We start from the raw sequence: 23,417 nt of genomic DNA, 5'->3' as shown, positions 1-23,417 counted from the left end.
TTTCACAAATACCATTTGAATTGTCTTCAGAAATACTTTATGGCATGAGAAAACCAGTCTATTTTATAACCTCGGTTCTATTTTTTTAAAATTCTTTTGCCGATCTTTGCTGATATTTATCTATTTTATTCAACATCCTTGGCACTAAATGTCATGGAGCTATTTCTAAAAAAAAATCAAATGTACTCTCAAAGCAGGTGAAGTATGATGGGTTGCTAGGAGCGTTCACATATAGCAAATCCGTGGAGGTATCATTACCTGTATTCTACAGCTGCGAAAACCCACCAATGCAATTTGATGGGATCAGACCAGAATTTGAACTCTGATCTCTGTGACTGCAAAAGTCTAGGCTCTTTCCACTTTATTACTTAAAAGAGGAAAGTTTGCTACCCATGAGACTATTCAAAACAATGCTTGAATGTAATTTCTGAATATGGGTTTTAGCGATGCTTTGAATAATGATGATTGAATAGGAGCTAGTTATCTTCCCATTTCAATGATGATGGGATGCATTTGAACGTAGAAGTTCCGTCTCTCATTTAAAAAATGTGTGTAGTCGTATAACAACTTACAGTGTTTTTCAAAATGTGGTCCTGAACCCTTTGCACTGGATCACCTGGAGCTGGCATTGCCCTTTGACGTTGGAAAGAGGGATCTCCAATAGAAGCCCTGGGCCATATGAGGCCCTGCTCTGGCCTTCCTCTGGCTGCACCCCTTCCCATAAGGCAAGGCATCTCTGAGGCCATGACCCCCATCCCCATCTTCATCCAGATTATGCTCTGGGTGCTCAGGACCCAGGAATTCCCATAGACTCAAGAAATCAAGACAAGAGTGCCCATTCTCATCACAGTGGTGTGTCCACGCATGTCTGCATGAGGTCCCTCATTTGGAAGGAGGGGGTGGGCGATTGAAAAGGGGATGTGGCATATGTGGGTGTACATTCTGGGCCTAGACTTCTAGCTTGTTGCTTGTCAAGGCAGGCAAATAGAATATGTTTCATTTAACAATTTGCCGTCTTAAAATATAATGATTCTATAGAGATATGGGCTATTGCTTCTGTTTGTACTCTTATCCAAGGCTCTGTAAATGTCAGGCCGGGCCTGGACCTGGGGATTTGTCAGAATGCAGATTCTGACAAATTTGCAATGTGAGAAATATCATTTTGCAGATTTGTCAAGATGCAGCTCCTATCCCAGTCTTATGACTCAGAAGCTTCGGAGGCACAGCTGAGGAGTCTGCATTTTAACCGCCTCCCCGGGTGACTCTCTTGTGCCCTGAAGTTTGTGAGCCAGGGCTTCAGAGTCACTCTTCTGTAGAGGAAAAGATCATGTCCCAGAAATCCTTTGACTGACTGCTCCTTTGCAGGCTGGGGCTTCAGCATGGGGACCAATTACCACTTCCATAGCTGGAGAGTGTTTGTCATCGTCTGTGCTCTGCCCTGCACCGTGTCCATGGTGGCCCTGAAGTTCATGCCAGAGAGCCCAAGGTTTCTGCTAGAGGTGAGTCAGTGCGTTTCCACCAGGGTGAGAGCGACAGAACAGCCACAGGAATGCAGCCTCGCTTCCTTCTCTCAGCCCCTAGTCCCACATCCTCTGCTGCTTATGTGTTGCAAATTCCCCCCCGGGGTCGGCTGACCTCACTCATCATTAAATCTGGCACCCTGCCTGCTGTGTTGGTGGCAGGTCATGGATTCACGGACTGCAAATGCTGGATGGTTCAAGAGCTTGTGGACCCCAGAGCAGGAGCTCTTTCCCAAGGCTGTGCAGTGGTGGAAGGGCAGCTCCTGAGCTGCCTCACGGCACCCACTGTCCCCCAAGGTCCTGATTAGGAAGTTTTTTAGCCTGGGCTACACAGGGAGACCTCATCTCTACAAAAATAAAAAAAAAAATTAGTTGAGCGATTTGGTGCATGCATGCCTGTGGTCCCATCTACTTGGGAGGCAGAGGTGGGAGGACTGCTTGGGCCCCAGAGATCAAGGCTGGAGACAGCCATGGTTGTGTCACTGCACTCCAGTCTGGGCAACAAAGAGACACCTTGTCTCAAAAAAATAAAAATAAAAATAAGTAAATAAATAAATAAATAAAGGAAGCTCTTTAGAGCTGCTGTTTTTCCGTGTTTGGCACTGACAGCTATGGTACAGCTTGTTGCTGCTCCTAAGCCCTTCAGGTCTCTTAGCTACACAGGGTCCCCAGCCACCAGACAGCTGCATCTGTGTCCTGAGAGATGAGTCCCATGAGCCTTCCAACAGCAGGGGAACCTCCTGCTTGCAGAAGTCAGACAGTACAGGAGCAGGCCGAGGGGCAACAGGACCTTGAGGCTCTTCCAGCCCCAATCTGCAGAGTCCACTTATCTGCCTCCTTCCTAAGCCATCTGCAAAGTGATCCCCCATGTCGAATGTCCGTGTTCACCCCTTTTGATCAGGAGGCAGATGCAACAGGGAGTTTTGCACCCTTGGTCAGATGTGAGTGTCCTAGGGCTGCTGTAGCAAAATGCCACAAACTGAGTGACTTAAAAAGACAAATTTGTCTCACAGTTTCAGAGGCTAGAAGTCCCAAATCAGAGCACCAGCAAGGTCACGCTCCCTCACAAAACTGTAGAGGAGACTCCTTCCTTGCCTCTTCCAGATTCTGGTGGTTTGTGGCAATTTGGACCATTCCTTGGCTTGCAGCTGCATCACTCCAGTCGTGGCCTTCATCATCACATGGCGTCCTCCCTGATGCCTCTGTGTCTCCATATGGATGTCTTCCTATAAGGGCAGCAGTTATATCGAATCAAGGCTCCACCTACTCCAGAATGTCATAATCTTAATTTAGCTAATTGCACCTGCCACAACGCTATTTCCAAATAAAGTCACTCTCTGTGGTACTGGGGATTAGCACTTCACCATATCTTTTTTGGGGGGACACAATTCAACCTGTAACACATTCTTTGCCTTATCTCATCAGTGATGAATGTGCTTCCCACACCACAGTCCATTCAACCTTATAACTGTGATTAGTTACTCAGAGTGTATAATGATAATACTACGTAGCATTTACACCTTGAAAGCACAATCTTATTATCCTTGTGAGAATGGCTGGGGATGGAAGCTCGTCCTGGTCTTTCACAGGTCCTAGATGGTAATGAGTCCATGTGCAATTGCCTCAGACCTGATAGGAATGCTCATATCAACATTCCCATTGAGTTTGTAGGATTTTCCACCCCTAATGAACAGAAGGCAGAGTCAGCAATGAGTTTTTCCTGTGTCTTTCCTTGGTTTCACCAGATGGGCAAACATGATGAAGCCTGGATGATTCTCAAGCAAGTCCATGACACCAACATGAGAGCTAAGGGGACCCCAGAGAAAGTGTTCACGGTGAGTGTGGGGTTGCCTGCCAATAAGAAGGGGGTTCTCCTCTTCACTGCTTTGGTTTGCTAAAAAGTAATTTAAGCACATAACAGAAAATTTGTCAAAAGGAGAACAAAGACTCTGATATTGCTGTTACTTTATAATAATTATTCTTTGCATTTTGATGGATATCCTTTGAGGTTTTTTCTTAGGTTGCCAGTTGTTTTTAAAAATGGTGCCAGGCATGGTGGCTTATGCCTGTAATCCCAGCACTTTGGAAGGCTGTATTAGACCATTTCATGCTGCTGATAAAGACATACCCGAGACTGGGAAGAAAAAGAAGTTGAATTGGACTTACAGTTCGGTATGGCTGGGGAGGCCTCAGAATCATGGTGGGAGGTGAAAGGCACTTCTTACATGGTGGCGGCAAGAGAAAATGAGGAATTTGCAAAAGCGGAAACCCCTGATAAACCCATCAGATCTCGTGAGACTTACTCACTACCATGAGAACAGTATGGGGGAACCGCCCCCATGATTAAAATTATCTCCCATCATGTCCCTCCCACAACATGTGGGAATTATGGGAGTACAATTCAAGATGAGATTTGTGTGAGAACGCAGAGCCACGCCATATCAGAGACCAAGGCTGGCAGATCACTTGAAGTCAGGGGTTCAAGACCAGCCTGCCCAACATGGCAAAACCCCGTCTCCACTAAAAATACAAAAAAATTAGCTGGGCATGGTGGCATGTGCCTATAATCCCAGCTGCTCAGGAGGCTGAGGCATGAGAATTGCTTGAACCCAGGATGCAGAGGTTGCAGTGAGCTGAGATGGTGCCACTGCACTCCAGCCTGGGCAACAGAGCAGGACTGTGTCTGAAAAAAAATGATAACAGAAATAAACAGATTTCTCTGGGGATAAGCATATGTATGTATATTTATGTGTACATGTTATTTAACAGTATAGCACTCATTATCATTTTATATGTTGTCTCCTGGTATTCATAATCATCATTTTAATAAACAGTAATGTTACAAACATTAACACAGTTTTCCTAACATATCTCTAATGTTAGAAGCTTATTTATCCAGTTTTACTACCTTATTCCTGTAAATATTAGTGCAATGAACCTTCTTGTGCACATAGTTCCTTCCCCTTCATGTTCTAGGATTGTTTTATTTCTAGGAGTAAACTCCTAGAAATAAAAGTGCTGGCTCAGAGAGCTTGGATATTTATATAGCTCTTGAGATACACTGCCAAATCATAATACATTTCAACTGGGTTGTACCAATCGACAATGCCACAGGCAATAGGGGACCCATTTCTTTACATCCTTACCATCACTGGCTGTTAGTCTGAATTTTGTTTCTTGCCAGTTTTAAAAGCAAACAAAACAAAACAAATTAACAAAACAAAATGGTAAATGGTAATTTCTATGACGATGGCCTGATAGTTACAGAGATGCTGTCTTCCTGCCTGCCATGATCTGGCAAACCAGGAGGCTATAGGCGTCTTTGTGCACCTGTTTTTGTAACTTCCCCTACTGCAAATCCATTTTCTCAAGGAAACCTTCCTGGAGTAACTCCTACCTAACTTTGATTCACTGCTTTTGATTTTTTAGCTTCCATAATTTCAGTCTCGAGTAAACCATTTACCCTTGTTAACCTGTTGCTTCAAACGTCTGCTTTTCAGGAGGGATCACACGGTGGCTAAGCACCTGCATCCAAAGTATCAAATCCCAGTTTTGACACTTTCTGTGACCCAGCTGTGTGGCCTTAGGCAAGGTACTCTCTGTGCCTCATTTTTCTCATGGAGAAAAAAGGGATAATTATATCTATATATGTGGCTATTGTAAGGATTAAGTAAAACAACAACAGCAACAAACAAACAAAAAAACCAGTGCCTGGCTTGGAGTAAGTGCTACACAGACGTTAACCATTATTTAAATTATTATGACATTTTTTCATAAATTAGCTCAAGTTATAAATTTTATGGAAAATTCCTCAATGGGATATTTTCTCAATTCTGATGCTTCTAAAATATCTGAAATATGGGACCAATGCTTTTCCTGCATTTTTTTTTTTAAACTTCTATTTTAGGTTCAAGGGTACGTGGCAGGTTTGTTATGTGGGTGAACGTGTGTCACAGGGGTTTGTTGTACAGATATTTTGTCACCCAGGTATTAAGCCCAGCACCCAATAGTTATCTTTTCTGCCCCCTCCCTCCTCCCACCCTCCACTCCCAAATAGACCCCAGTATTGGTTGTTCCCTTCTTTGTGTTCATAAGTTCTCATCATTTAGCTCCCACTTATAAGTGAGAACATGTACTGCAAACATTTATTAAGAAGCATAATGAATAGAAATGCTCCAAATGAAAGATGTTAAGGGTCACAATGATTCTCCCATTCCTCCATCCCCGCCGACTCTGTGATGGCCTGTAGTGCTCCCGTTGTGCTGCAGGTGTGGAAGCCACACATTGGTGAGGTTTCTGGGTGTACTTGGCTCAGTCCTGCCACCCTGCCCCTCCTGCCTCATTCCATGGCCAGAGGAAGTCCAAGTTTCTCTCTGAGCTCCTGCTTATTTCTGGAAGATGTTTCCACGGTCTTCTGTGTCTGCCTCCAGTCTCTGACTCCACATTGGCTGGATTGGTTTTTGCACTACATCAACCTGGCCTGAATCACAGACACACACAAGCACATACACAAAGACACGGAGACACACATAGACATAGGCACACACACAGAGACACACAGACACTGGAACTCATGGACACACATGAACACAGACACACAGACACAGAGACACAGACGCAGGAACACACGGACACACATGAACACAGCCACACAGACACAGGAACACACGGACACACACAGACACACATGAAGACAGACACACAGGCACATTAAGACAGACACACAGATGCAGAGACACACAGACACAGGAACACAAACACAGAAACACACAGACACACATTAAGACAGACACACAGACACAGGAACATATGGACGCACAGGGACACACACACAGATACACATTAAAACAGACATGTAGACTCAGAGACACACAGACACACATTAAGACAGACACACAGACACAGAGACACACAGACACATATTAAGACAGACACACAGACACAGAGACACACAGACACAAACACATATTAAGACAGACACACAGACACAGAGACACACAGACACAGGAACACAAACACAGAAACACACAGACGCACATTAAGACAAACACACAGACACAGGCACACACAGACACACACACACACAGACCCACATGCACAGACACACACTAAGACAGACACACAGACACAGACATCACTCATACCAAGCGTTTGGGTTGAATGGGCTTCCCGAACATTTGTGAACAGAGGAATTACATCGCAGAGTGCAGCCTTCTCCTTCCTTTCTCCCTGCCCCTCCTCCCTTTCAGTCTCTCCACATCCTTTCCTCTGCCTTCTCTCTATTCTTCTCCCTTTGGAATAAAACAGTTTCTCCTTGTTTATGCATAGTAGGTTACTAGTGTTTTCAATCTGAGAGTGTCTTTCCGGGATTTCCCCGTGCCTCGAGCCGTTATTAACAGATTTATTTCAAATGCACACAGACTGTCCCAGGAGCAGTCCTGCTGGATAATTCCTCCCCACCCTGTTCTGCCTGTCTGCCCTTGCCTGTCCCAGGCACACTGTCAGCTCCTCCCCACTTGCATCTTACTCTAGGGCGTCTCGTACAGAAGATTCCACGCAGTGGTGTTCAGCCACCGTTTCCTAACTGTTGCTTCTGGAAGGACCCCTTCTACACCATCCAAACAGGCTTGCCCCACTGGGAACCCCTCTTTTGGAGAAGCGATCCCACATTCTCTCCTAACGATGCATTCTACTGTGTTAAAAGAGAAACTCTGGCACATTAAAATTTTAGAGAGTTTATTTATGGAGACAGTGATTCATCAGTCAGGTAGCTCACACTGGAAGTGGGTCGGGGCTTTACCTAAGCAGCACGAGGGAGAGGCTTTTATAGGTCGAACATGGAGGCAGAGCAGAGAAAGTATTTGCTGGGTTAGAGTTTGAGCGATTGCCTCATTTGGATTATTCCAGTGGGAAGTTCAAGATAATATAGCCAGTGCCCACTCAGCCAACTGGGATTGGCTGAGCTTGTTTCATTTTCTTTAAAATTCCGAGTTAGGTTTCTGCTTGATGATGTGGGAACCCAGGGCATTAGAGCCACCTCTGTTGAGTGGCTTCCCGTTTAGTTATTTTAACAGATATAACCGCCTAATGCTGAAGAATGAGATCTTAGCCAGGAAATCAATAAAAATGCCAATTTTCAGACACAAAAACTTTTTACAACAGAATCAGAGTCCCTCATTTTCGGGGTGGGAGGTGCACCCGGAGGAAGGAAGTGCAGGCAGAAATCAACGTGCGGAGAGTGATAAAACGTTGGGGTTGGTCTTATCCCAGCATGCATGCCAGTTACTAGGCTCTGAGGCATAACGTCTGCTTTTAGTTTTAACCCAACAGGAAGAAGGACTTAAAAAGGTTATGGGCTCAGTATTCTATACTGACTCGATGATTATATTAATGGTGTAGAAGTAAATGGCTGGATGGGCCAGAAAAAGAAATGAAAAAAGAGAGACAACCAGAAAGTGGTAACTGACCTTAGAGAGCCGGCCTGTGGTTGGCAGTCAGGGGCGGGTACTCAGCCCAGCTTGATGGCGTTACTTGTTTAACTCCTATGCGTGCCCCATCAGCAGACTTGCTCATAGATGTATTCAGTGGCCTGGAGGGAGAGCTTAGGGCAGTCAGACTCTTAGTTGGTGCCCATGCTGTGAGCTCTAGGTTTTACCAGCCCTGCCCTTGGCTGCCTCACAAACTCGGAGTGAAACCTTTGCAAGGAGAAGGAGTTGAAGCATTCGGCTGAGAACCCACGATCTGCAGGGCTGGGGTAACACAGGCCATATTCTAATTTAGACTGAATCATAGACAATTGTTCTAATGAATCGTAAATTAGAGTGAGTAATTGTGCTTGAAGTTGTCAACACGCTCACTCCCTAATCCCAAAGGAAGACAGTGTTATTTTCCCCAAAGAGCAAAGAAAGGCAAAATTGACATTTTGACCCAGAGCCTGCTGGGTTAGTTCTGAAGCTTGCCTGTCTGACCTCTGCTGTGTTAGTTCTGAAGCTTCCCTGTCTGACCTCCGCTGTGTTAGTTCTGAAGCTTCCCTGTCTGACCTCAGGTGGAAGATCATTTTCAAAGGCTGCAGAGCTGGGAGTGGCAAGATGAGTCCAGGAGGCTCACAGTGTGGTCATGTCCTTGACAGTTTTGGAAAGAGAGCCTATGCCTTTAGCAGATTCTCAAATGGGTGCCTGGCCCTCCCAAAAGCTTAAGAACCACTGTTTTGGCTGGGCCCAGTGGCTCACGCCTGTAATCCCAGCACTGTGGGAGGCCAAGGCGGGTGGATCACGAGGCCAGGAGATCGAGACCATCCTGGTCAACATGGTGAAACCCTGTCTCTACTAAAAAATACAAAAAAATTAGCTGGGCGTGATGGTGCAGGCCTGTAGTCCCAGCTACTCGGGAGGCTGAGGCAGGAGAATGTTTTGAACCCAGGAGGCGGAGGTTGCAGTGAGCTGAGATCGTGCCACTGCACTCCAGCCTGGTGACAGAGCGAGACTCTGTCTCAAAAACAAAACAAAAAGAAAAACAAACAAACACTGTTTTTAGGGTTTAAAAAAGAATAGCCAAGCTGTCTTAGACCTAGCGCTCGGGAAATGATGAGTCCGTTGTCCGCTTTCCAGGGACTGCTTTCTCCCGGCGGATTGTCCAGTCGCATCTGTATTTCCCTTCTGTTGTCTCCTCATATCCTCAGTCCTTTGGCTGAAGAAAGAGATGGAGACACTCTATGACTCATCTTTATCCCTAGATGAAAAGTTTATTGGAGGAGGTGATGGAAACTGTTTTTGAATTTTTTTTTTTGATTATGCTCTTTGAGAAATTGAAGACTCCTCTAGTCCTAAATCAGTTTAAATAGTTACATTAAACTACACATTGAAAACTCTGACACAAAGGGGGGTTCAAATTCTCTATATCCTATTTTTACTTTTCAGGTTTCCAACATCAAAACTCCCAAGCAAATGGATGAATTCATTGAGATCCAAAGTTCAACAGGAACCTGGTACCAGCGCTGGCTGGTCCGATTTAAGACCATTTTCAAGCAGGTGTGTTTGGAACTCACTTTGGATGAGAATGTGGCTCTGTGGGGGTCTCTAACCTCAGTGGATGAAAAATGTGGCTCCTGAACATCCCCACCAACCTGGGCCAGCGGATGGAGAGGAAGCAACCCTGGAGGGGGGCGTGTGGGCTCCAGCCCACGTCTGCCTCTAGCTTGTTGTGTGCCCTGGAGCTGAAAACTCTCTAAATCTTAGTTTCTTTTCTTTGTTCTTCCTTCCCAAGGTGGGGATTTTGATTGGAGGTAAAATGTCTAGTCTGAATAAACATTATTCTCTCTAGCAAATTTTAAAATAATCCATGGGGAGGAAGAAGTGAGTAAAATAAATGACCCCTTGAGGCTTCTTCTTGATTTCCAAGAAATATTTTTCTCAATGGGCAAGGCCATTTCTCTGGAGCACTGGCTCATCCAGGTAGGGAGCCAGTCAGCTATTGAGCACTGAGGCAGCCGGCCAGCCAGAGTCTGTTGAGACTGGATGGTCTTCGCGGTGTATTGTCAATAAATGTTTGCGATATCCCCCTTGCACACAGGCAGGGCATAGAACTCAGTAGTCAAGGTTACTCAGTGCCTTGAAGTCCTAACTCAGTGTGCTTTCAGTGACATTCATGGAATATTGTGCTTCCGGGGAAAATCCTGTTGGACTATTAGGGTATGAGGCCAGCCAGTAAGAAGAGAAGAGGCTTTCCTTGTTATTTGGACAGCTTTGCTGCCTCTAGGAGATAGTGGGGTACCCATTCTCTCCATGGGTTCCTAGGCAACTTATTAGAAAATCTGAGTAATGAGCTCTTTGTGGGAGAAACAAAGTCACACATTGCTTTCTTTAACAATCCTTCTCTGGTATGGGTTGTAGGTCTGGGATAATGCCCTGTACTGTGTGATGGGGCCCTACAGAATGAATACACTGATTCTGGCTGTGGTTTGGTTTGCCATGGCATTAAGGTAAGTTCTGTCTTACTTAAATTTCATAATTCCCTGTGCCTCAGTTGCCTCCTTTACACATTGAGGATTACAGTGAGTTCTGACTTAGAATTTGTATCAGGTAGGATGCTTTGGTTGCAAGTAACAGAGAACCAATGCTAGTGGCTTCTACAAAGAAGAAACTTTTGTTTGTTTTTTTTTGTTTTTCTGAGACAGAGTCTCGCTCTGTGCCCAGGCTGGAGTGCAGTGGCATGATCTTGGCTCACAGCAGCCTCTGCCTCCTGGGTTCAAGCTATTCTCCTGCCTCAGCCTCCCCAGTTGCCGGGACTACAGGTGTATGCCACCACACCTGGATAATTTTTGTATTTTTAATGGAGATGGGGTTTTGTCATGTTGGCCAGGATGGTCTAGAACTCCTGACTTCATGTAATCTGCCTTCCTCGGCTTCCCAAAGTGCTGGGATTAGAGGCGTGAGCCATCACATCCAGCCAGTGGGGACGTCTTTAGTGTTTCCCTATTCACTAAGATTCTGGCTGAAACATGTATATTTTATGTGTTAAGGAGGTGTCCCTCAACCCCTAATCTACTGGTGTTTGTATCAGGAAAAAATTTCTCTTAAATCAATGCCTTTTCAGCATTTATGGAGGTGGTCATATTTTTCCCCTTGTATTTATTAATATGAGGATTTATATTGTCAGATTTTCTAATAATGATCCAAATTAATGTATTTTCAATGAGTTTGATGTACATCAAGTCAAGAATGTAGACCCTGATCATGAAAGAATTAATCCTGTTGTTGTTCCAACCTTCTGCCTTCTCCACTCCAGTTACTATGGACTGACAGTTTGGTTTCCTGATATGATACGCTATTTTCAAGATGAAGAATACAAGTCTAAAATGAAGGTATTTTTTGGTGAGCATGTGTATGGCGCCACAATCAACTTCACGATGGAAAATCAGATCCACCAACATGGGAAACTAGTGAATGATAAGTAAGTGAGTGAGCACGGGCTTCCCTCACATCAGGGTGACCGTCGTGGGGACTGTTCTCGGGAGGGAGCCGGAGGGAAGATAAGAATCAAATATGGCCAGGAATGAGCGCCAATGCTGGTGTCATCATCACAACTTGTCATGGCTGCCAGAGACTCCATATCTCCCCTAGTGGCTGTGTCTGTATTGTGCTGGCTCCCGACACCCTAATCTCCTGGCGAGAGCTATTTCATGCAAGGATGGAGACGTTTGACTGAGGACGGTCAGTTGGGCCATTTTTCCAAGTGATGTCCCATTAAGAGTGGCTGTCCAGATAAAGGGCCTAGGGCTCTTACTGCTAAGATTCCTGAACTAGTCCAAAGCCTGGGTGTTGAGCTTTTACTTTGACCCTAGAAGCTTTTCCATGCCAGGACTAATAAAGCCCTGTTGTTATTCTTTCACCTAATATTACTTTGGAGGGTTGGTCAGTATGGTCCACAGTCAGCTAGGAGTGTTTTTGAGAGGAAAAAAAATCAGTGGAGGATTAGAAAAGTCCTGTTCACATCTTTGTGGGGCTGCTTCCTCAATCTATTTTACTCCTCCTTCTGGTCCTGGGACAAATGAGATGGGCCATCCCCCCTGCTGTGCTTTAGGAAAATGAGATGGGCCATCCACCCTGCTGTGCTTTAAGAATGCCTCTTTGAAACTGTCCCCTGAAACCCTCAAGATGGATCAGGGCAGGACCTTAGTCACGCTTACCCAAGGCCACATTATTCACTAAACTGAGCATTTACCCCTCTGCTGTGTCCCTTCTTGAACTGTACTTAGCAAGCTCATCAGGTTGTGAATGGTAAGTAAATGGGTGGCCATGGGCTATACAGCGGCACCTGAAATACCATGGCCCAGATAGTTCAATGTCAGGCACATTAACTGCCCCAGATTTACCACTTCAATACAAAATTAACACCACAAATTCTCACCTCCGGTGAATGTTCTATCTCCCCCGTCTGCACCCACATTTGCATCTGGTGTCTCAGTAAAGTCCCTATGTGTAGTGACTCCTGGCCACTTTAGGAAAGGAATGGCTGGGTGAAGCCCAGGAAGGATTCCTCTTTCAGTTTATTCTATATTCTTACAGGCTAGACTTTAGCAAAGCCTCCCTGTTATTTAAGGTGAGAAAGTGTGCAATAAAAAGGAGAATATTATTTCTACCAATATCAGACCTTTGAGAAGGAAGGTTTAGGACCAAGTATCATTGACATGGGTTCAGATTTTCAGAATTTTTAAAATGCTGAAGCCCAGTCGCAGACATCTCCATACTCATATACCCATGCATCCATACCTCCCCTGCAGACAATTCAGAGTCATTATCCTCTGCCCAGAGTGACCACCCCAGGGATGGTGGCTCCAATGCTCGTGGTGGTGGAAGGCAGTTCCCCCAAGATGTTTCATTGTCTGAACTCTTTACTATGTCAGGAGGTCTTGTGTTGACGTTGCCAAGGAAGAAAGGTCACCCTTGCTTTATTAGGATACTTTGGAAATATTGAAAACTAAGGGACATTATGACTAGATGTCACCTATGGGGTGACACTGTTCCCTGCAGAGATGAATTCCCTAAAGGAGACCTTATTTCTGAAGTTCCCAGTGTTTAGTGATACATTATTTTGATACAAGTAACACTAACAGTAGCAGTGACAATGATAATAATGCCAGTGATAGTCACGATAGCAGCCAACGTTAATGAGCATTGTTGTGTGCCAGGTGCTACCTTAAGTGCCTTATGTAGATTATCTCACAACTCCAGGGAACAAGAAATATGCTTGCTCTTTTGCAAATGGGGAAACAGAAGCTTAGGGAGGTTAAGTATCTTGCTCAAGATCACACAGCTAATATACATAGAAATATCTATCTCCCAACCCATGCATTTGGACTCCACATCTTGTACTCTTGACAACTACAAATATTTTCTCACTGGGAAAGTCTTCATTCCTACAGAGGCGCTGTTTTACATGATACTTTCTGCATTAAAGTCAATACAACACAGAGTCCTTGTGATTTGTAACAAGCAGGTTTTGCAGTTCTGACACTTAGCTAGGCAGAAAGTGGAGACTTTTGATCCACTCTGTCATTTTAACTTTGCCCAGCTTCTCCAGACTTTCAGCAAACTGCTGGGTGGGAGTGAGGAGGAAATGGGGGCTGAAGAAAGCAGTGTTGAATCCTGTGGATGATGGGCGGACGGTGAATCCTGTGGATGATGGGCGGACGGTGAGTCCTGTGGATGATGGGCGGATGGTGAGTCCTGTGGATGATGGGTGGATGGTGAGTCCTGTGGACGATGTTGTGGATGGTGAATCCTGTGGATGATGGGTAATGATTCTTGTGGATTCAGGACCCCCTGAGGGACATTATGGATGACTAGATGCCGCCCTCCCCCGCCAACGGGGTGACACCATTCCCTGCAGAGATGAATGCTTTTAAGGAGACCTCATTTCTGAAGCTCCCAATGTTTAGCAGACACATCATTGTGATATGAATAATAATATTGATAGGAGTGACAATGAAAATGATAATGGTAACTATAGCAGCCAAGGTCTGGGAATGTATAGGTGTGCCAAGGATTATCTGGGAGTGGATTGTCTTCACACATTTTCTACCATGTTTCTATGCTTCAAATGTACATAGATGCTTTTGTATGATTGTGAAAACAGAAATTTCTTCAAAAGCTGTAATGAGTTAGTTCATTGTAACTTTCGTCACATGGTATATGTTTTTTAACCAACAGACACTAAACCGATACCCACTATTATTTGAAGCCCATAATTTCCCCACTCCCTCTCCAGCAACTTGTTTGAATAAAAAGGGTATTTTTCTCCTTGACTGATTAGGAACCTTTGAAAGTGATCTAAGGAATGAAAGGAGCCTGGCTTCTTTTCTTGAGTTATGCTGCCATCTGCTGGTCGTAAGCTGGAAAACACCTCATCTTTGAAAACCCCAACCCTCTTCTGAGCGCCTCCATGGATACGCGCGTGTTCTTTAGCTTCCGTGGGGGCATTTCTCCTATCCTTACCAGTATTCCTCCTTTGACTTTATTCATGCTTGGCTGATTTAAGGTTTCGATGGAAATTATTTTATTGAGTATCACACATGGTGGAAAATTATTTTGTGTAAACAGGGCTTTAGACTTCACCCATGGACGTTGTTGACAAAGGCAATTCTATTGAAACCTCAGTTTTATCCTGCAGTAAAACCAATCCCTTTGCCCCCAAGAAGAAACAAAAGTGCCAAGGTTAGTTTTGGTCTGCTCCCAAAGCATCATCTGCAGCCTTCTAGTGCCTTTTTGGGGATCTGGGGGCTCTGAGTACCCATGAAGCTTTTGCTTCAAAACCTGTGAGTTTTTGGAAAGTGCAAGAAAGGCAAAAGAATAAGTTCATGTTTTAAACCCTGAGCCAAAATGTCAGGCCAGGCTTCCTTTATTGTTAGCTAAAAACAGGACGGAATTTCTACCCAGAATATGTATTAACTAACTAATTAATTAACTAACTTACCTTCTCTTCCTGGGAAGACATTTCTGCTTGGTAGGGCTTTCTTCCGTGAGGGTTAGGAGCTGGAGGGCATTATCTTATTTAAACCTTTCTTCACATTAGGGAGAGGTGCCTGATTTCTGTCTGTGATAGGTCGTGACCCAGGAAGTAATGTCTTACTCCTGGCGCTTCCTCAAAGCTGATGCTGTGTTCTTACTCAGGTAGGAACGTGCAACCGCTCACTCAGATGATTTGCCAATGAAGGATGGGAGAAAAGCTCTCTTGAGTTCTTAGTAAAGGTCAGAGGTGAATAGCTCAGAATGAACATGAAGTTCACAAGATTTAGCTCTAAAATGAGGCCAGTAGGATAGCAGGGGGCAGGAAGAGCAGAGAGAGGAAGAAAGCACACACACACAATAGAACAGAGGTTGCTGTCACGCATCACACTGAAATGTTACACGCCAAGGCTCCTTTGGGGAGGGGGAATAAATGAGCATATTCGTCTTTTTTTTTTTTTTTTTATGGAGTCTCACTCTGTCTCCCAGTCTGAAGTGCATTGGCATGATCTCGGCTCACTACAATCTCCGCCTCCCAGGTTCAAGTGATTCTCCTGTGTCAGCCTCCTGAGTAGCTGGGATTACAGGCGCATGCCACCATGCCCAGCTAATATTTGTACTTTTAGTAGAGATGGGGTTTTGCCATGTTTGCCAGGCTGGTCTCGAACTCCTGACCTCAAGTGATCTGCTCCCCTTGGCCTCCCAAAGTGTTGGGATTACAGTCATGAGCCACCACGCCTGGGTCTAAATAAGAATATTCTTCAACCGCAGTGGGACTAAATTTCAGTAGAGTAAAGCTCCTCGAAGATGCCAGTGGTGGGCCAGGTCAATGCAGCTTCTGGTTTCTTGAATCCCAGAAAGTTGCCAAGGCTGGGTTCTAGCTTTGATTGTTTAATAACAAGCTGAGCCATCCTAGGCAAATCTGTGACCTGTCTAAGCCTAGGATTCCACATCAGAATGTGATAATATGGATGTAGAATGTATATATCATGTTTCAGAGTTAATAAAATTTCTCAGCCAAGTTTTGTAGCTTACTCCAGGCCCTGCATAGTTCTTGTGGAGCATCTTCTTGGATAGTTTGTACTTTGATCGCTGAAAATTGGATTCCTTTTCCCCGGTCAAACGTGCACGTGTTGTAGCAAATAAATAAGACTCCTATTGAGTTTTGGATGTTTACTTTGTCTCTGAGCTCTCTGATAGTTCTGTTTTTCTCTTGTTATATAATCCTATCATCTGCAAATAACTAGTTCTTTGACTCCTTTCTTCTCTTTTTTCCATTATAAAACATTTCAAATATGCAGAGAATAGAGAATAATATAAGCAGCCCTATTCAGAGCACCTAGCTTTATAAAATCATAAACTATGTTTACTTCAGATGTCAAAATTGATTAAGCATTACTCAGTGTATTACTCTTTTTGATGATATTCTTCTCCCTCCCCGGAGGTCATGATCACCATTGTCATAAGTTTGGTGCTTTACATTCATGCATGTTTTTACACTTTTTGCATATACATGTGTATCATAAACATTGTCCAGCAGTCTTTTGAATGTTTCAAAATTTAGATAAAACCATACTATATTACATGTGTAGATATATAATTATTATAAATTATGCAACTTCTTTTTTTGTAGAATTATGATTTTGAGAATACTCTGTGTTGGGGGAGATAGCTACATAACTCAATTTCATTTAATTCAAATTTTTATATGCATATTTCATAACGTATTCATCTATTCTCCTTTTGAAGGACATTTAAGCAGTTAATAAACTTTTCTTGCTATTACAAATAAAGCTGCAAAAAGTGTTGTCAGGAAAGAATTTTTCTAGGCTATGTACCCGGAAGAGGAATTGCTGGGTGAAAGGCTAGAAACATTGCACTCCAAAGGGATTGCATTAATTCGCACTCTCACCAGTAGTATATGGTGTATATTTAGCTTATACTGTTCTTGTTCAGCTTTGGTATCATTGTTATGTCCTCTCTTTCTTTTCCTGAAAGGAAATTATATAAGACAGGGATTGTTAATTTTTTGAAGGTTTGGTAAAACCAGCCTCTATAACCAAGTGAGCCCGCCCTCTATGGAGACAATACATTTAGATGACCAATTCATTTTGTAGTGGTATTTGTATATACAGGTGTGGTAGTTCTTCTTTTGAAAAATTATATTTTAAAAGTTTTACAATTTATCGGCATAAAAGTATTCATCGTATTTTCTTAGGATATTTAAAATCTGTTGGATCTGTAAGTCCTCCTTTTTTGTACTAATACAATTTCCATTAATATTCAGTCTTCATCTCACCAGCTATTTAGAAGTGCATTTTAAGTGTCAAAATACCTTTAAATATTGATCACTTATATATACTTGTGCTATGACCAGATGATGCAGTCCGTATGATATTTATCCTTAGAAATCAAAATGTGTTAGGACTTTGTTTTTGTTGTTGTTAGGTGTATAAATATTTATAAGCATTATTATATGTTACTGGTGAATTGAAACCTTTGTCATTATGTAATGTACCCTTAATCCCTGATAGTAGTCTTTGTTCTAAGTTTACTATCTGATATTATCTAAATCTCCAGCATCTTTCTGATCAGTGTTTGTATAACTTTTTCCATTTTTTTTGCTTTCAATCTATGTATATTTTTATAAATAAGTGAATTTCTTGTAATTAATATATAGTTAGGTCTTCCTTTCTCCACCTAAACTGACTCTCTTTATTTTTAAATCCGTATGTATAGAACATTTATACTTATTGTAATTATTTATATGGTTGAATTACAGCCTATCATCTTGCTGGCTATTTTCTATTTGTTTTGCATGTTTTTTGTTTTTTCTTTTCTCCCACCCTCTTTTAGATTATTTTCATAATGCCATTTTACCTTCACTGTTGGTTTATTACTTATTCCTCTTTGTAAAAAATTTAGCGGTGCCTTAGAGCTTACAATGTACATCTTTAATTAATTATAATGTGCCTTCAAGTATTATTCTATTACTTCACTTTTAGTGTAAGAGCCTTACAACAGAACACTCATTTCTTCTCTCCTGTTTTATGATTGTTGTCATACATACTTCTTTTACATATGCTATAAATACATGATATATTGCTACTATTTTTGCTTTACTCAGTGAACTATCTTTTAGAATGATTAAAAATAAGAGAAAAATAGGCTGGACACAGTGGCTCACACCTGTAATCCTAGCACTTTGGGAGGCCAAGGTGGGCAGAATGCCTGAGCTCAGGAGTTCGAGACCAGCCTGGGCAACATGGTAAAACCTTGTCTCTACTAAAAATAAAAAAAAATTAGTCAGGTGTGGTGTTGCACGCCTGTGGTCCCAGCTACTTGGGAGGCTGAGGCACGAGAATTACTTGAACCTGGAAGGTGAAGGTTGCAGTGAGCTGAGATACCACCACTGCACTCCAGCCTGGGTGACAGAGTGAGACTCTGTCTCCAAAAAAAAAGAGGAGAATGTATTTAACCATTTCTAGAGATCTTCATTTCTTTGTGAACATCCAAGTTTCAAATGTAGATAGGTATTATATTTCTTATGCCTGAGGAACTTCCCTTTATTATTTCTGGTAGTGAAATTATGATGGCAATACATTTTCTCAGTATTTGTTTGTCTGAAAGATCTGTTTCTTCTTCAATTTTGAAAATATTTTTGCTGGGTATAAAATCTGGGTCGACAGTTTTTTTTTTCCAGTTAGAAGTTTAAAGCTTTCACCCTATTGTCTTTTGGCCTGCATACTTTCTGATGAGGAGTCTGCTGTATTCTTATCTTTATTTATTAATTTTTTTGTATGTAACATGATTTTTTTTTCTTTTGCTCCCTTCAAGATTTTCCCTTTATATTTGATGTTCAGCTATTTGAATATCCTGTGTTTAGGTGTACCACCACCTCCTCATCTTCCTTCTCCTCCTTCTTCTTGGGATTTACTCTGTTGAGGTTCTGTAAGTTTTATGAACTTATGGTTTGATTGGTTTCATTACTTTAGGAAAATCCTTTGCCTTTGTCTTTCCAAATACTTCTTCTTTCTTTTATCTTTCTTGAATTCTAATTGCACCTATGTTAGATTGTTTGATATTTTCCCATAGCTGTTAGATGTTTTTCTCTGTTTCTTCTCTTATTTTTCTCTTTATGTTTCAATTTTGGTAATATTTTTTGAGTTATCTATGATTCCAGTAATCCTTTTTTTTTGCCATGATGAGCCTAATAATGAGTCCATCAAAGACATTCTTAATATCTGTTATATTACTTAAAACAATTCTAGCATTTCTGTCTGAATCTTATAGCTTGCATCTTTTTGCTGGAATTTCTCAACTGCTCATGCATGTTAATCCATTTTTTCCTTTAAGGCTTTAATATGTTAATAACAATTATATTAAATTCCCTGCCTGATAGTTCCAGTATTTATATTATATCTTCTTCTTATTATTATTATTATTTGAGACAGAGTTTTGCTCTCGTTGCCCAGGCTGGAGCGCAATGGCATGATCTTGGCTCACCGCAACCTCTGCCTCCTAGGTTCAAGTGATTCTTCTGCCTCAGCCTCCTGAATAAGTGGGATTACAGGCATGCACCACCACGCCTGGCTAATTTTTTGTATTTTTAGTAGAGACAGGGTTTCTCCATGTTGGTCAAGCTAGTCTCAAACTCCCAACCTCAGGTGATCTGCCTGCCTTGGCCTCCCAACTGAGTATTATTTTTTAAGTGATTATGTCTTGATATGATGTTGTTTTACTCTTGCTTCTTTGTATGTCTTGTAATGTTGGGTTGCAAGTCAGATGTTTTGTATGACAGTAGGGACTAAAAAATGTGTACACCTCTTTTGCTAGGCTTTAACAATATGTGGGGAGGTTAAGAAAATCTAGGCAGTAGCTGAGCTTGGTTTGGATTTTGTTTTAGCTATGGTTACCTTAGAAACTTTTTGAAACTTCTTTTTTTATTGAGGAATAATTTATGCACAGTAAATTTACCCCTTTTAGTGTACGGCCCTGTGAGTTTTGACAAATGCGTGCAGTCATGTAACCACCACCACAAGCAAGATACAGGACAATTCCATTACCTCCTGGATTTCCCCATGCCATTTTGTGGTCAGCCCTTTCTCCATCCCCAGTCCTTGGCAGCTAATGATCTTCTTTATGTTACTTACATGGAATTATACAATAGGAAGCCTTTTGAATTTTTTTCTTTTACTTAGCATAATGCATTTGGGATTTATCCATGTTATTGCATTTTTAGTAGTTTATTTTTATTGTGGAGTAGTATTCCATGATTTGAATGTATTACTGTATTTTGTTTATCCATTTACCTGTTGAAGGGATCTTTGAATTGTTTCCAGATTTTGGCATGGCTAAATTAGTGTTTGACTTAGGATGTTTCTAACTATATTTATATATGAATTTGTTCTACTATTTTTCTCTTGCTAATTTAATGTTTTTATCTTTATTATTTCCCTTTTTGTTCTATGTTCTATGCTTCAGTTATTGTTCCTAAAGGCAGTAAATGCGCCAGGATCTTTGTAAAGGAGACAGAATGAGGTATCGTGATTTCACCACTCAGGTATCTTTGAGTGTAAGAAAAGAAAGAGAGGGGAAGTTGGATTTTACTTCCAGACTCGCTGAGGCACAAGAATGTATGTCCTTACACTATTTGATTGACTTTGGCACCAGGATTTCCCATCATGAACATTTTCTGATTCTTCACGCAATAATATTTCAATATTTGAGGAAGTAAGATGGCCACCTCCTAAGTCCACTCTTTTATTTCTTTCTTGGGGGCTACACACAGTAAAAGTACTCCTTGTTTATGGAACCATGCTAGAGCTGCAAAAAGAGCCATCTTCTCAACACCCCTATTTTATAGATTTTTTAAAATGCAGACTTCGAGAGGAGAAGAAAATTGTTTGAGGGCTCCTGGTGGTTAAGTTCTGAATGTTAGACTCTTCATTTTTTGGAGGGTGGCATCACAGTTTGGGTGAAGGCCTGACCCCTACACCTGGAGAATGTAAGAAGTTACACAGAGTATTCAGGCAAGAATTTGTTTCCTCTTTTCTTTAAGCAAATCAGGCCCAAGTACATATTTTCTAAAGTGATCCTCTTATTTGTCTTTTGATTTACCTCAGATTAGGACCTGATCTCAGATAATATGTGAGAGGCTGGGGTTCCTGTTCTTAAGAACTCTATTTCATTTCATGGTGGCTAGAGAGCTTATTAAAATATTTATGTGTAGGAACTTTGGGAAGCCATAGCCTTTATTTATTTTCTCCTTAAATGACGATGTAATTTATATGAAAGAGAATTCTCTGCTTTCAAAAAAGGTAATTGAAGAGTATATATGACATGTATCTGTGTCTGAACATGCTTTTCCCTCTGTCTGGAATACATGTCCTTATCTTTGCTTAGAGAGCTTTCACTGTTCCTTCAGGGTAAGTCACCTCATACTTTACCCAACTGGATCACAAGTGTCCCCTCAGAAGTGGTTTTATAGCATACCGCTATCTTGATAATCATCACACTAAATTTTAATGGCTGGTTTTCTTGTTTATCTCTTTAATTAGACTGAATTTCTTTAGGGTGATGCCCTCAAGCCTAACACATGTTGAATGTGACTTTGGTGTAGCTTAATCACTTGCTGGACTAACCATTGGGCCTGAAGGCAACTGAAACAAAGTGTATGTAATGACAATTTTGTCATGGACCTTGGATTGCCAATGGCTTCTGTTGCCTTAAAGGAAGAGCTTACAAAGTACTGTTGCTAACATTTCTTTCATCTTTTGAATTCTCCTGAATCAAGAATCTTGGGTAGGCCAGTTCGGTATATAGGCTGGAGATCGGAGGAGATGATTTATGTAAAGAGTCATAAAATATGTGTTGGCCCTTTCTCCTTTTATCTCTTCCCTTATAACTCTGGCTTTTTGTAACTCACTTGGAGAGACATTTTAAGGGCTGCCTGCGTCAGACCCATTTATGATTTATGGCTCTGCCTTCTCAGCCACCCTGGGAAGAATATTAAAATATCACCCAAGGCTACATCAGCAGCCTATTACTATATTAAAGAGAAGGATATATTAAGAAATGCAAAGGCCTGCAACAGTCTCCAGGAATAGCTCTCATAAGTAAACATGTCTAGTTTATATATTTTGACATCAGAGGCATCTTCTTGTAACAAAAGACTCACCAATTAGTTTTCCCATGGAAACCTGAAGAATTTAGTGATAGCTTTTGGAGGCCCCTGTAAGTCTGTAGCAAATTTGACCCTGAGAAAAATTTCTCAAAATAGTTTGGTTTTCTAGACCAATGATTCTCAAATTTCTTTAAGTATAATGATCTGGTCTCTGCCATTGGCGATTCTGGTTCAAGAGGTGTAGGCTGGAATTTAGGAAATGACATCTTTAATAATAACCTCAAGTTTATTCTGATGCAGTTGGCCTGGGGTCCTGCTTTTGGTGAACACTTGCCCAGGACTTCTTGTGTGGGGTCTTTTAGCAGAAGCTAATGATTGGCAGCTCTAGGTTAGGGTTCTGAGCAGGACACGATAGAGCATGAAGGATAAGGGTCACTGGTCATTGTAGGTGGTCATGGAGTGAATTATTTGGTGGCCCTTTTGAAAAGGAACAATGGCCATCAGCACCCTGTGCTATCTCTGTCATGGCGATTTCCACTGTATTGTAGTTGCCTATTTGCTTGCACTTTTTTCCAGTTAGACTGGAGAGCAGGGACCATGTCTTTCCTCTCTATACTCATAGCACCTAGTACCATGCTCAGTGTTTGCAGAAGGCTAAATATGTAAGTGAATGAATAGATGAATGAAAGAATGCATTGTAATTATTTGCAAATGAAGACATTTAAAGGCTTCCAGCCTAAAAGTTTGACCAAGCTTTTTTTTTTTTTTTTTTTGAGATGGAGTCTTGCTCTGTCGCCCAGGCTGGAGTGCAGTGGCGCAGTCTCGGCTCACTGCAAGCTCCGCCTCCCGGGTTCATGCCATTCTCCTGCCTCAGCTTCTCCGAGTAGCTGGGACTACAGGTGCCCGCCACCACTCCCGGCTAATTTTTTTGTATTTTTAGTAGAGACGGGGTTTCACCGTGGTCTCAATCTCCTGACCTCGTGATCCGCCCGCCTCGGCCTCTCAAAGTGCTGGGATTACAAGTGTTGAGCCACCGTGCTCGGCCCCAAGCTTGTTAAATATAGCCAACAGAGGAAGATGGTAATGTATGTGAGATATATTTTTAAATGTTGCATTGTTCTTTCCTATTAAATATGCAGGAGTTGGAGAGGTGCAGTGACTCCCACATGTGGCTGCACCTCATAATCGTCTAGGTGCCTTACTCTCTTTTTAACTGAGTTAAAAAAAAAGTGAACAAATAATACCTACCCTTGACATAAAGTGAAAATT

The 23,417-nt window shown here is 42.1% G+C and overlaps 1 protein-coding gene across 2 annotated transcripts in view; it reads left to right on the top strand.

The window, feature by feature from the left end:
• LOC116463335 (synaptic vesicle glycoprotein 2B) overlaps nucleotides 1-23,417 on the top strand; it is a 195,311-nt gene that overhangs the window by 156,233 nt on the left and 15,661 nt on the right. For both annotated transcript variants that reach the window (XM_032146398.2, XM_032146397.2), the window contains exons 5-9: nucleotides 1,366-1,499; nucleotides 3,266-3,355; nucleotides 9,437-9,547; nucleotides 10,409-10,497; nucleotides 11,304-11,468. In XM_032146398.2, coding sequence (XP_032002289.1) covers nucleotides 1,366-1,499; nucleotides 3,266-3,355; nucleotides 9,437-9,547; nucleotides 10,409-10,497; nucleotides 11,304-11,468 — 589 coding nt within the window. The remainder of the gene's footprint in view (nucleotides 1-1,365; nucleotides 1,500-3,265; nucleotides 3,356-9,436; nucleotides 9,548-10,408; nucleotides 10,498-11,303; nucleotides 11,469-23,417) is intronic.

The sequence above is a fragment of the Hylobates moloch genome, unplaced genomic scaffold (assembly GCF_009828535.3).
Source record: "Hylobates moloch isolate HMO894 unplaced genomic scaffold, HMol_V3 SCAFFOLD_33, whole genome shotgun sequence".
NCBI classification, from domain to species: Eukaryota; Metazoa; Chordata; class Mammalia; order Primates; family Hylobatidae; genus Hylobates; species Hylobates moloch.
This window is presented reverse-complemented; position numbering and strand designations above follow the sequence as displayed.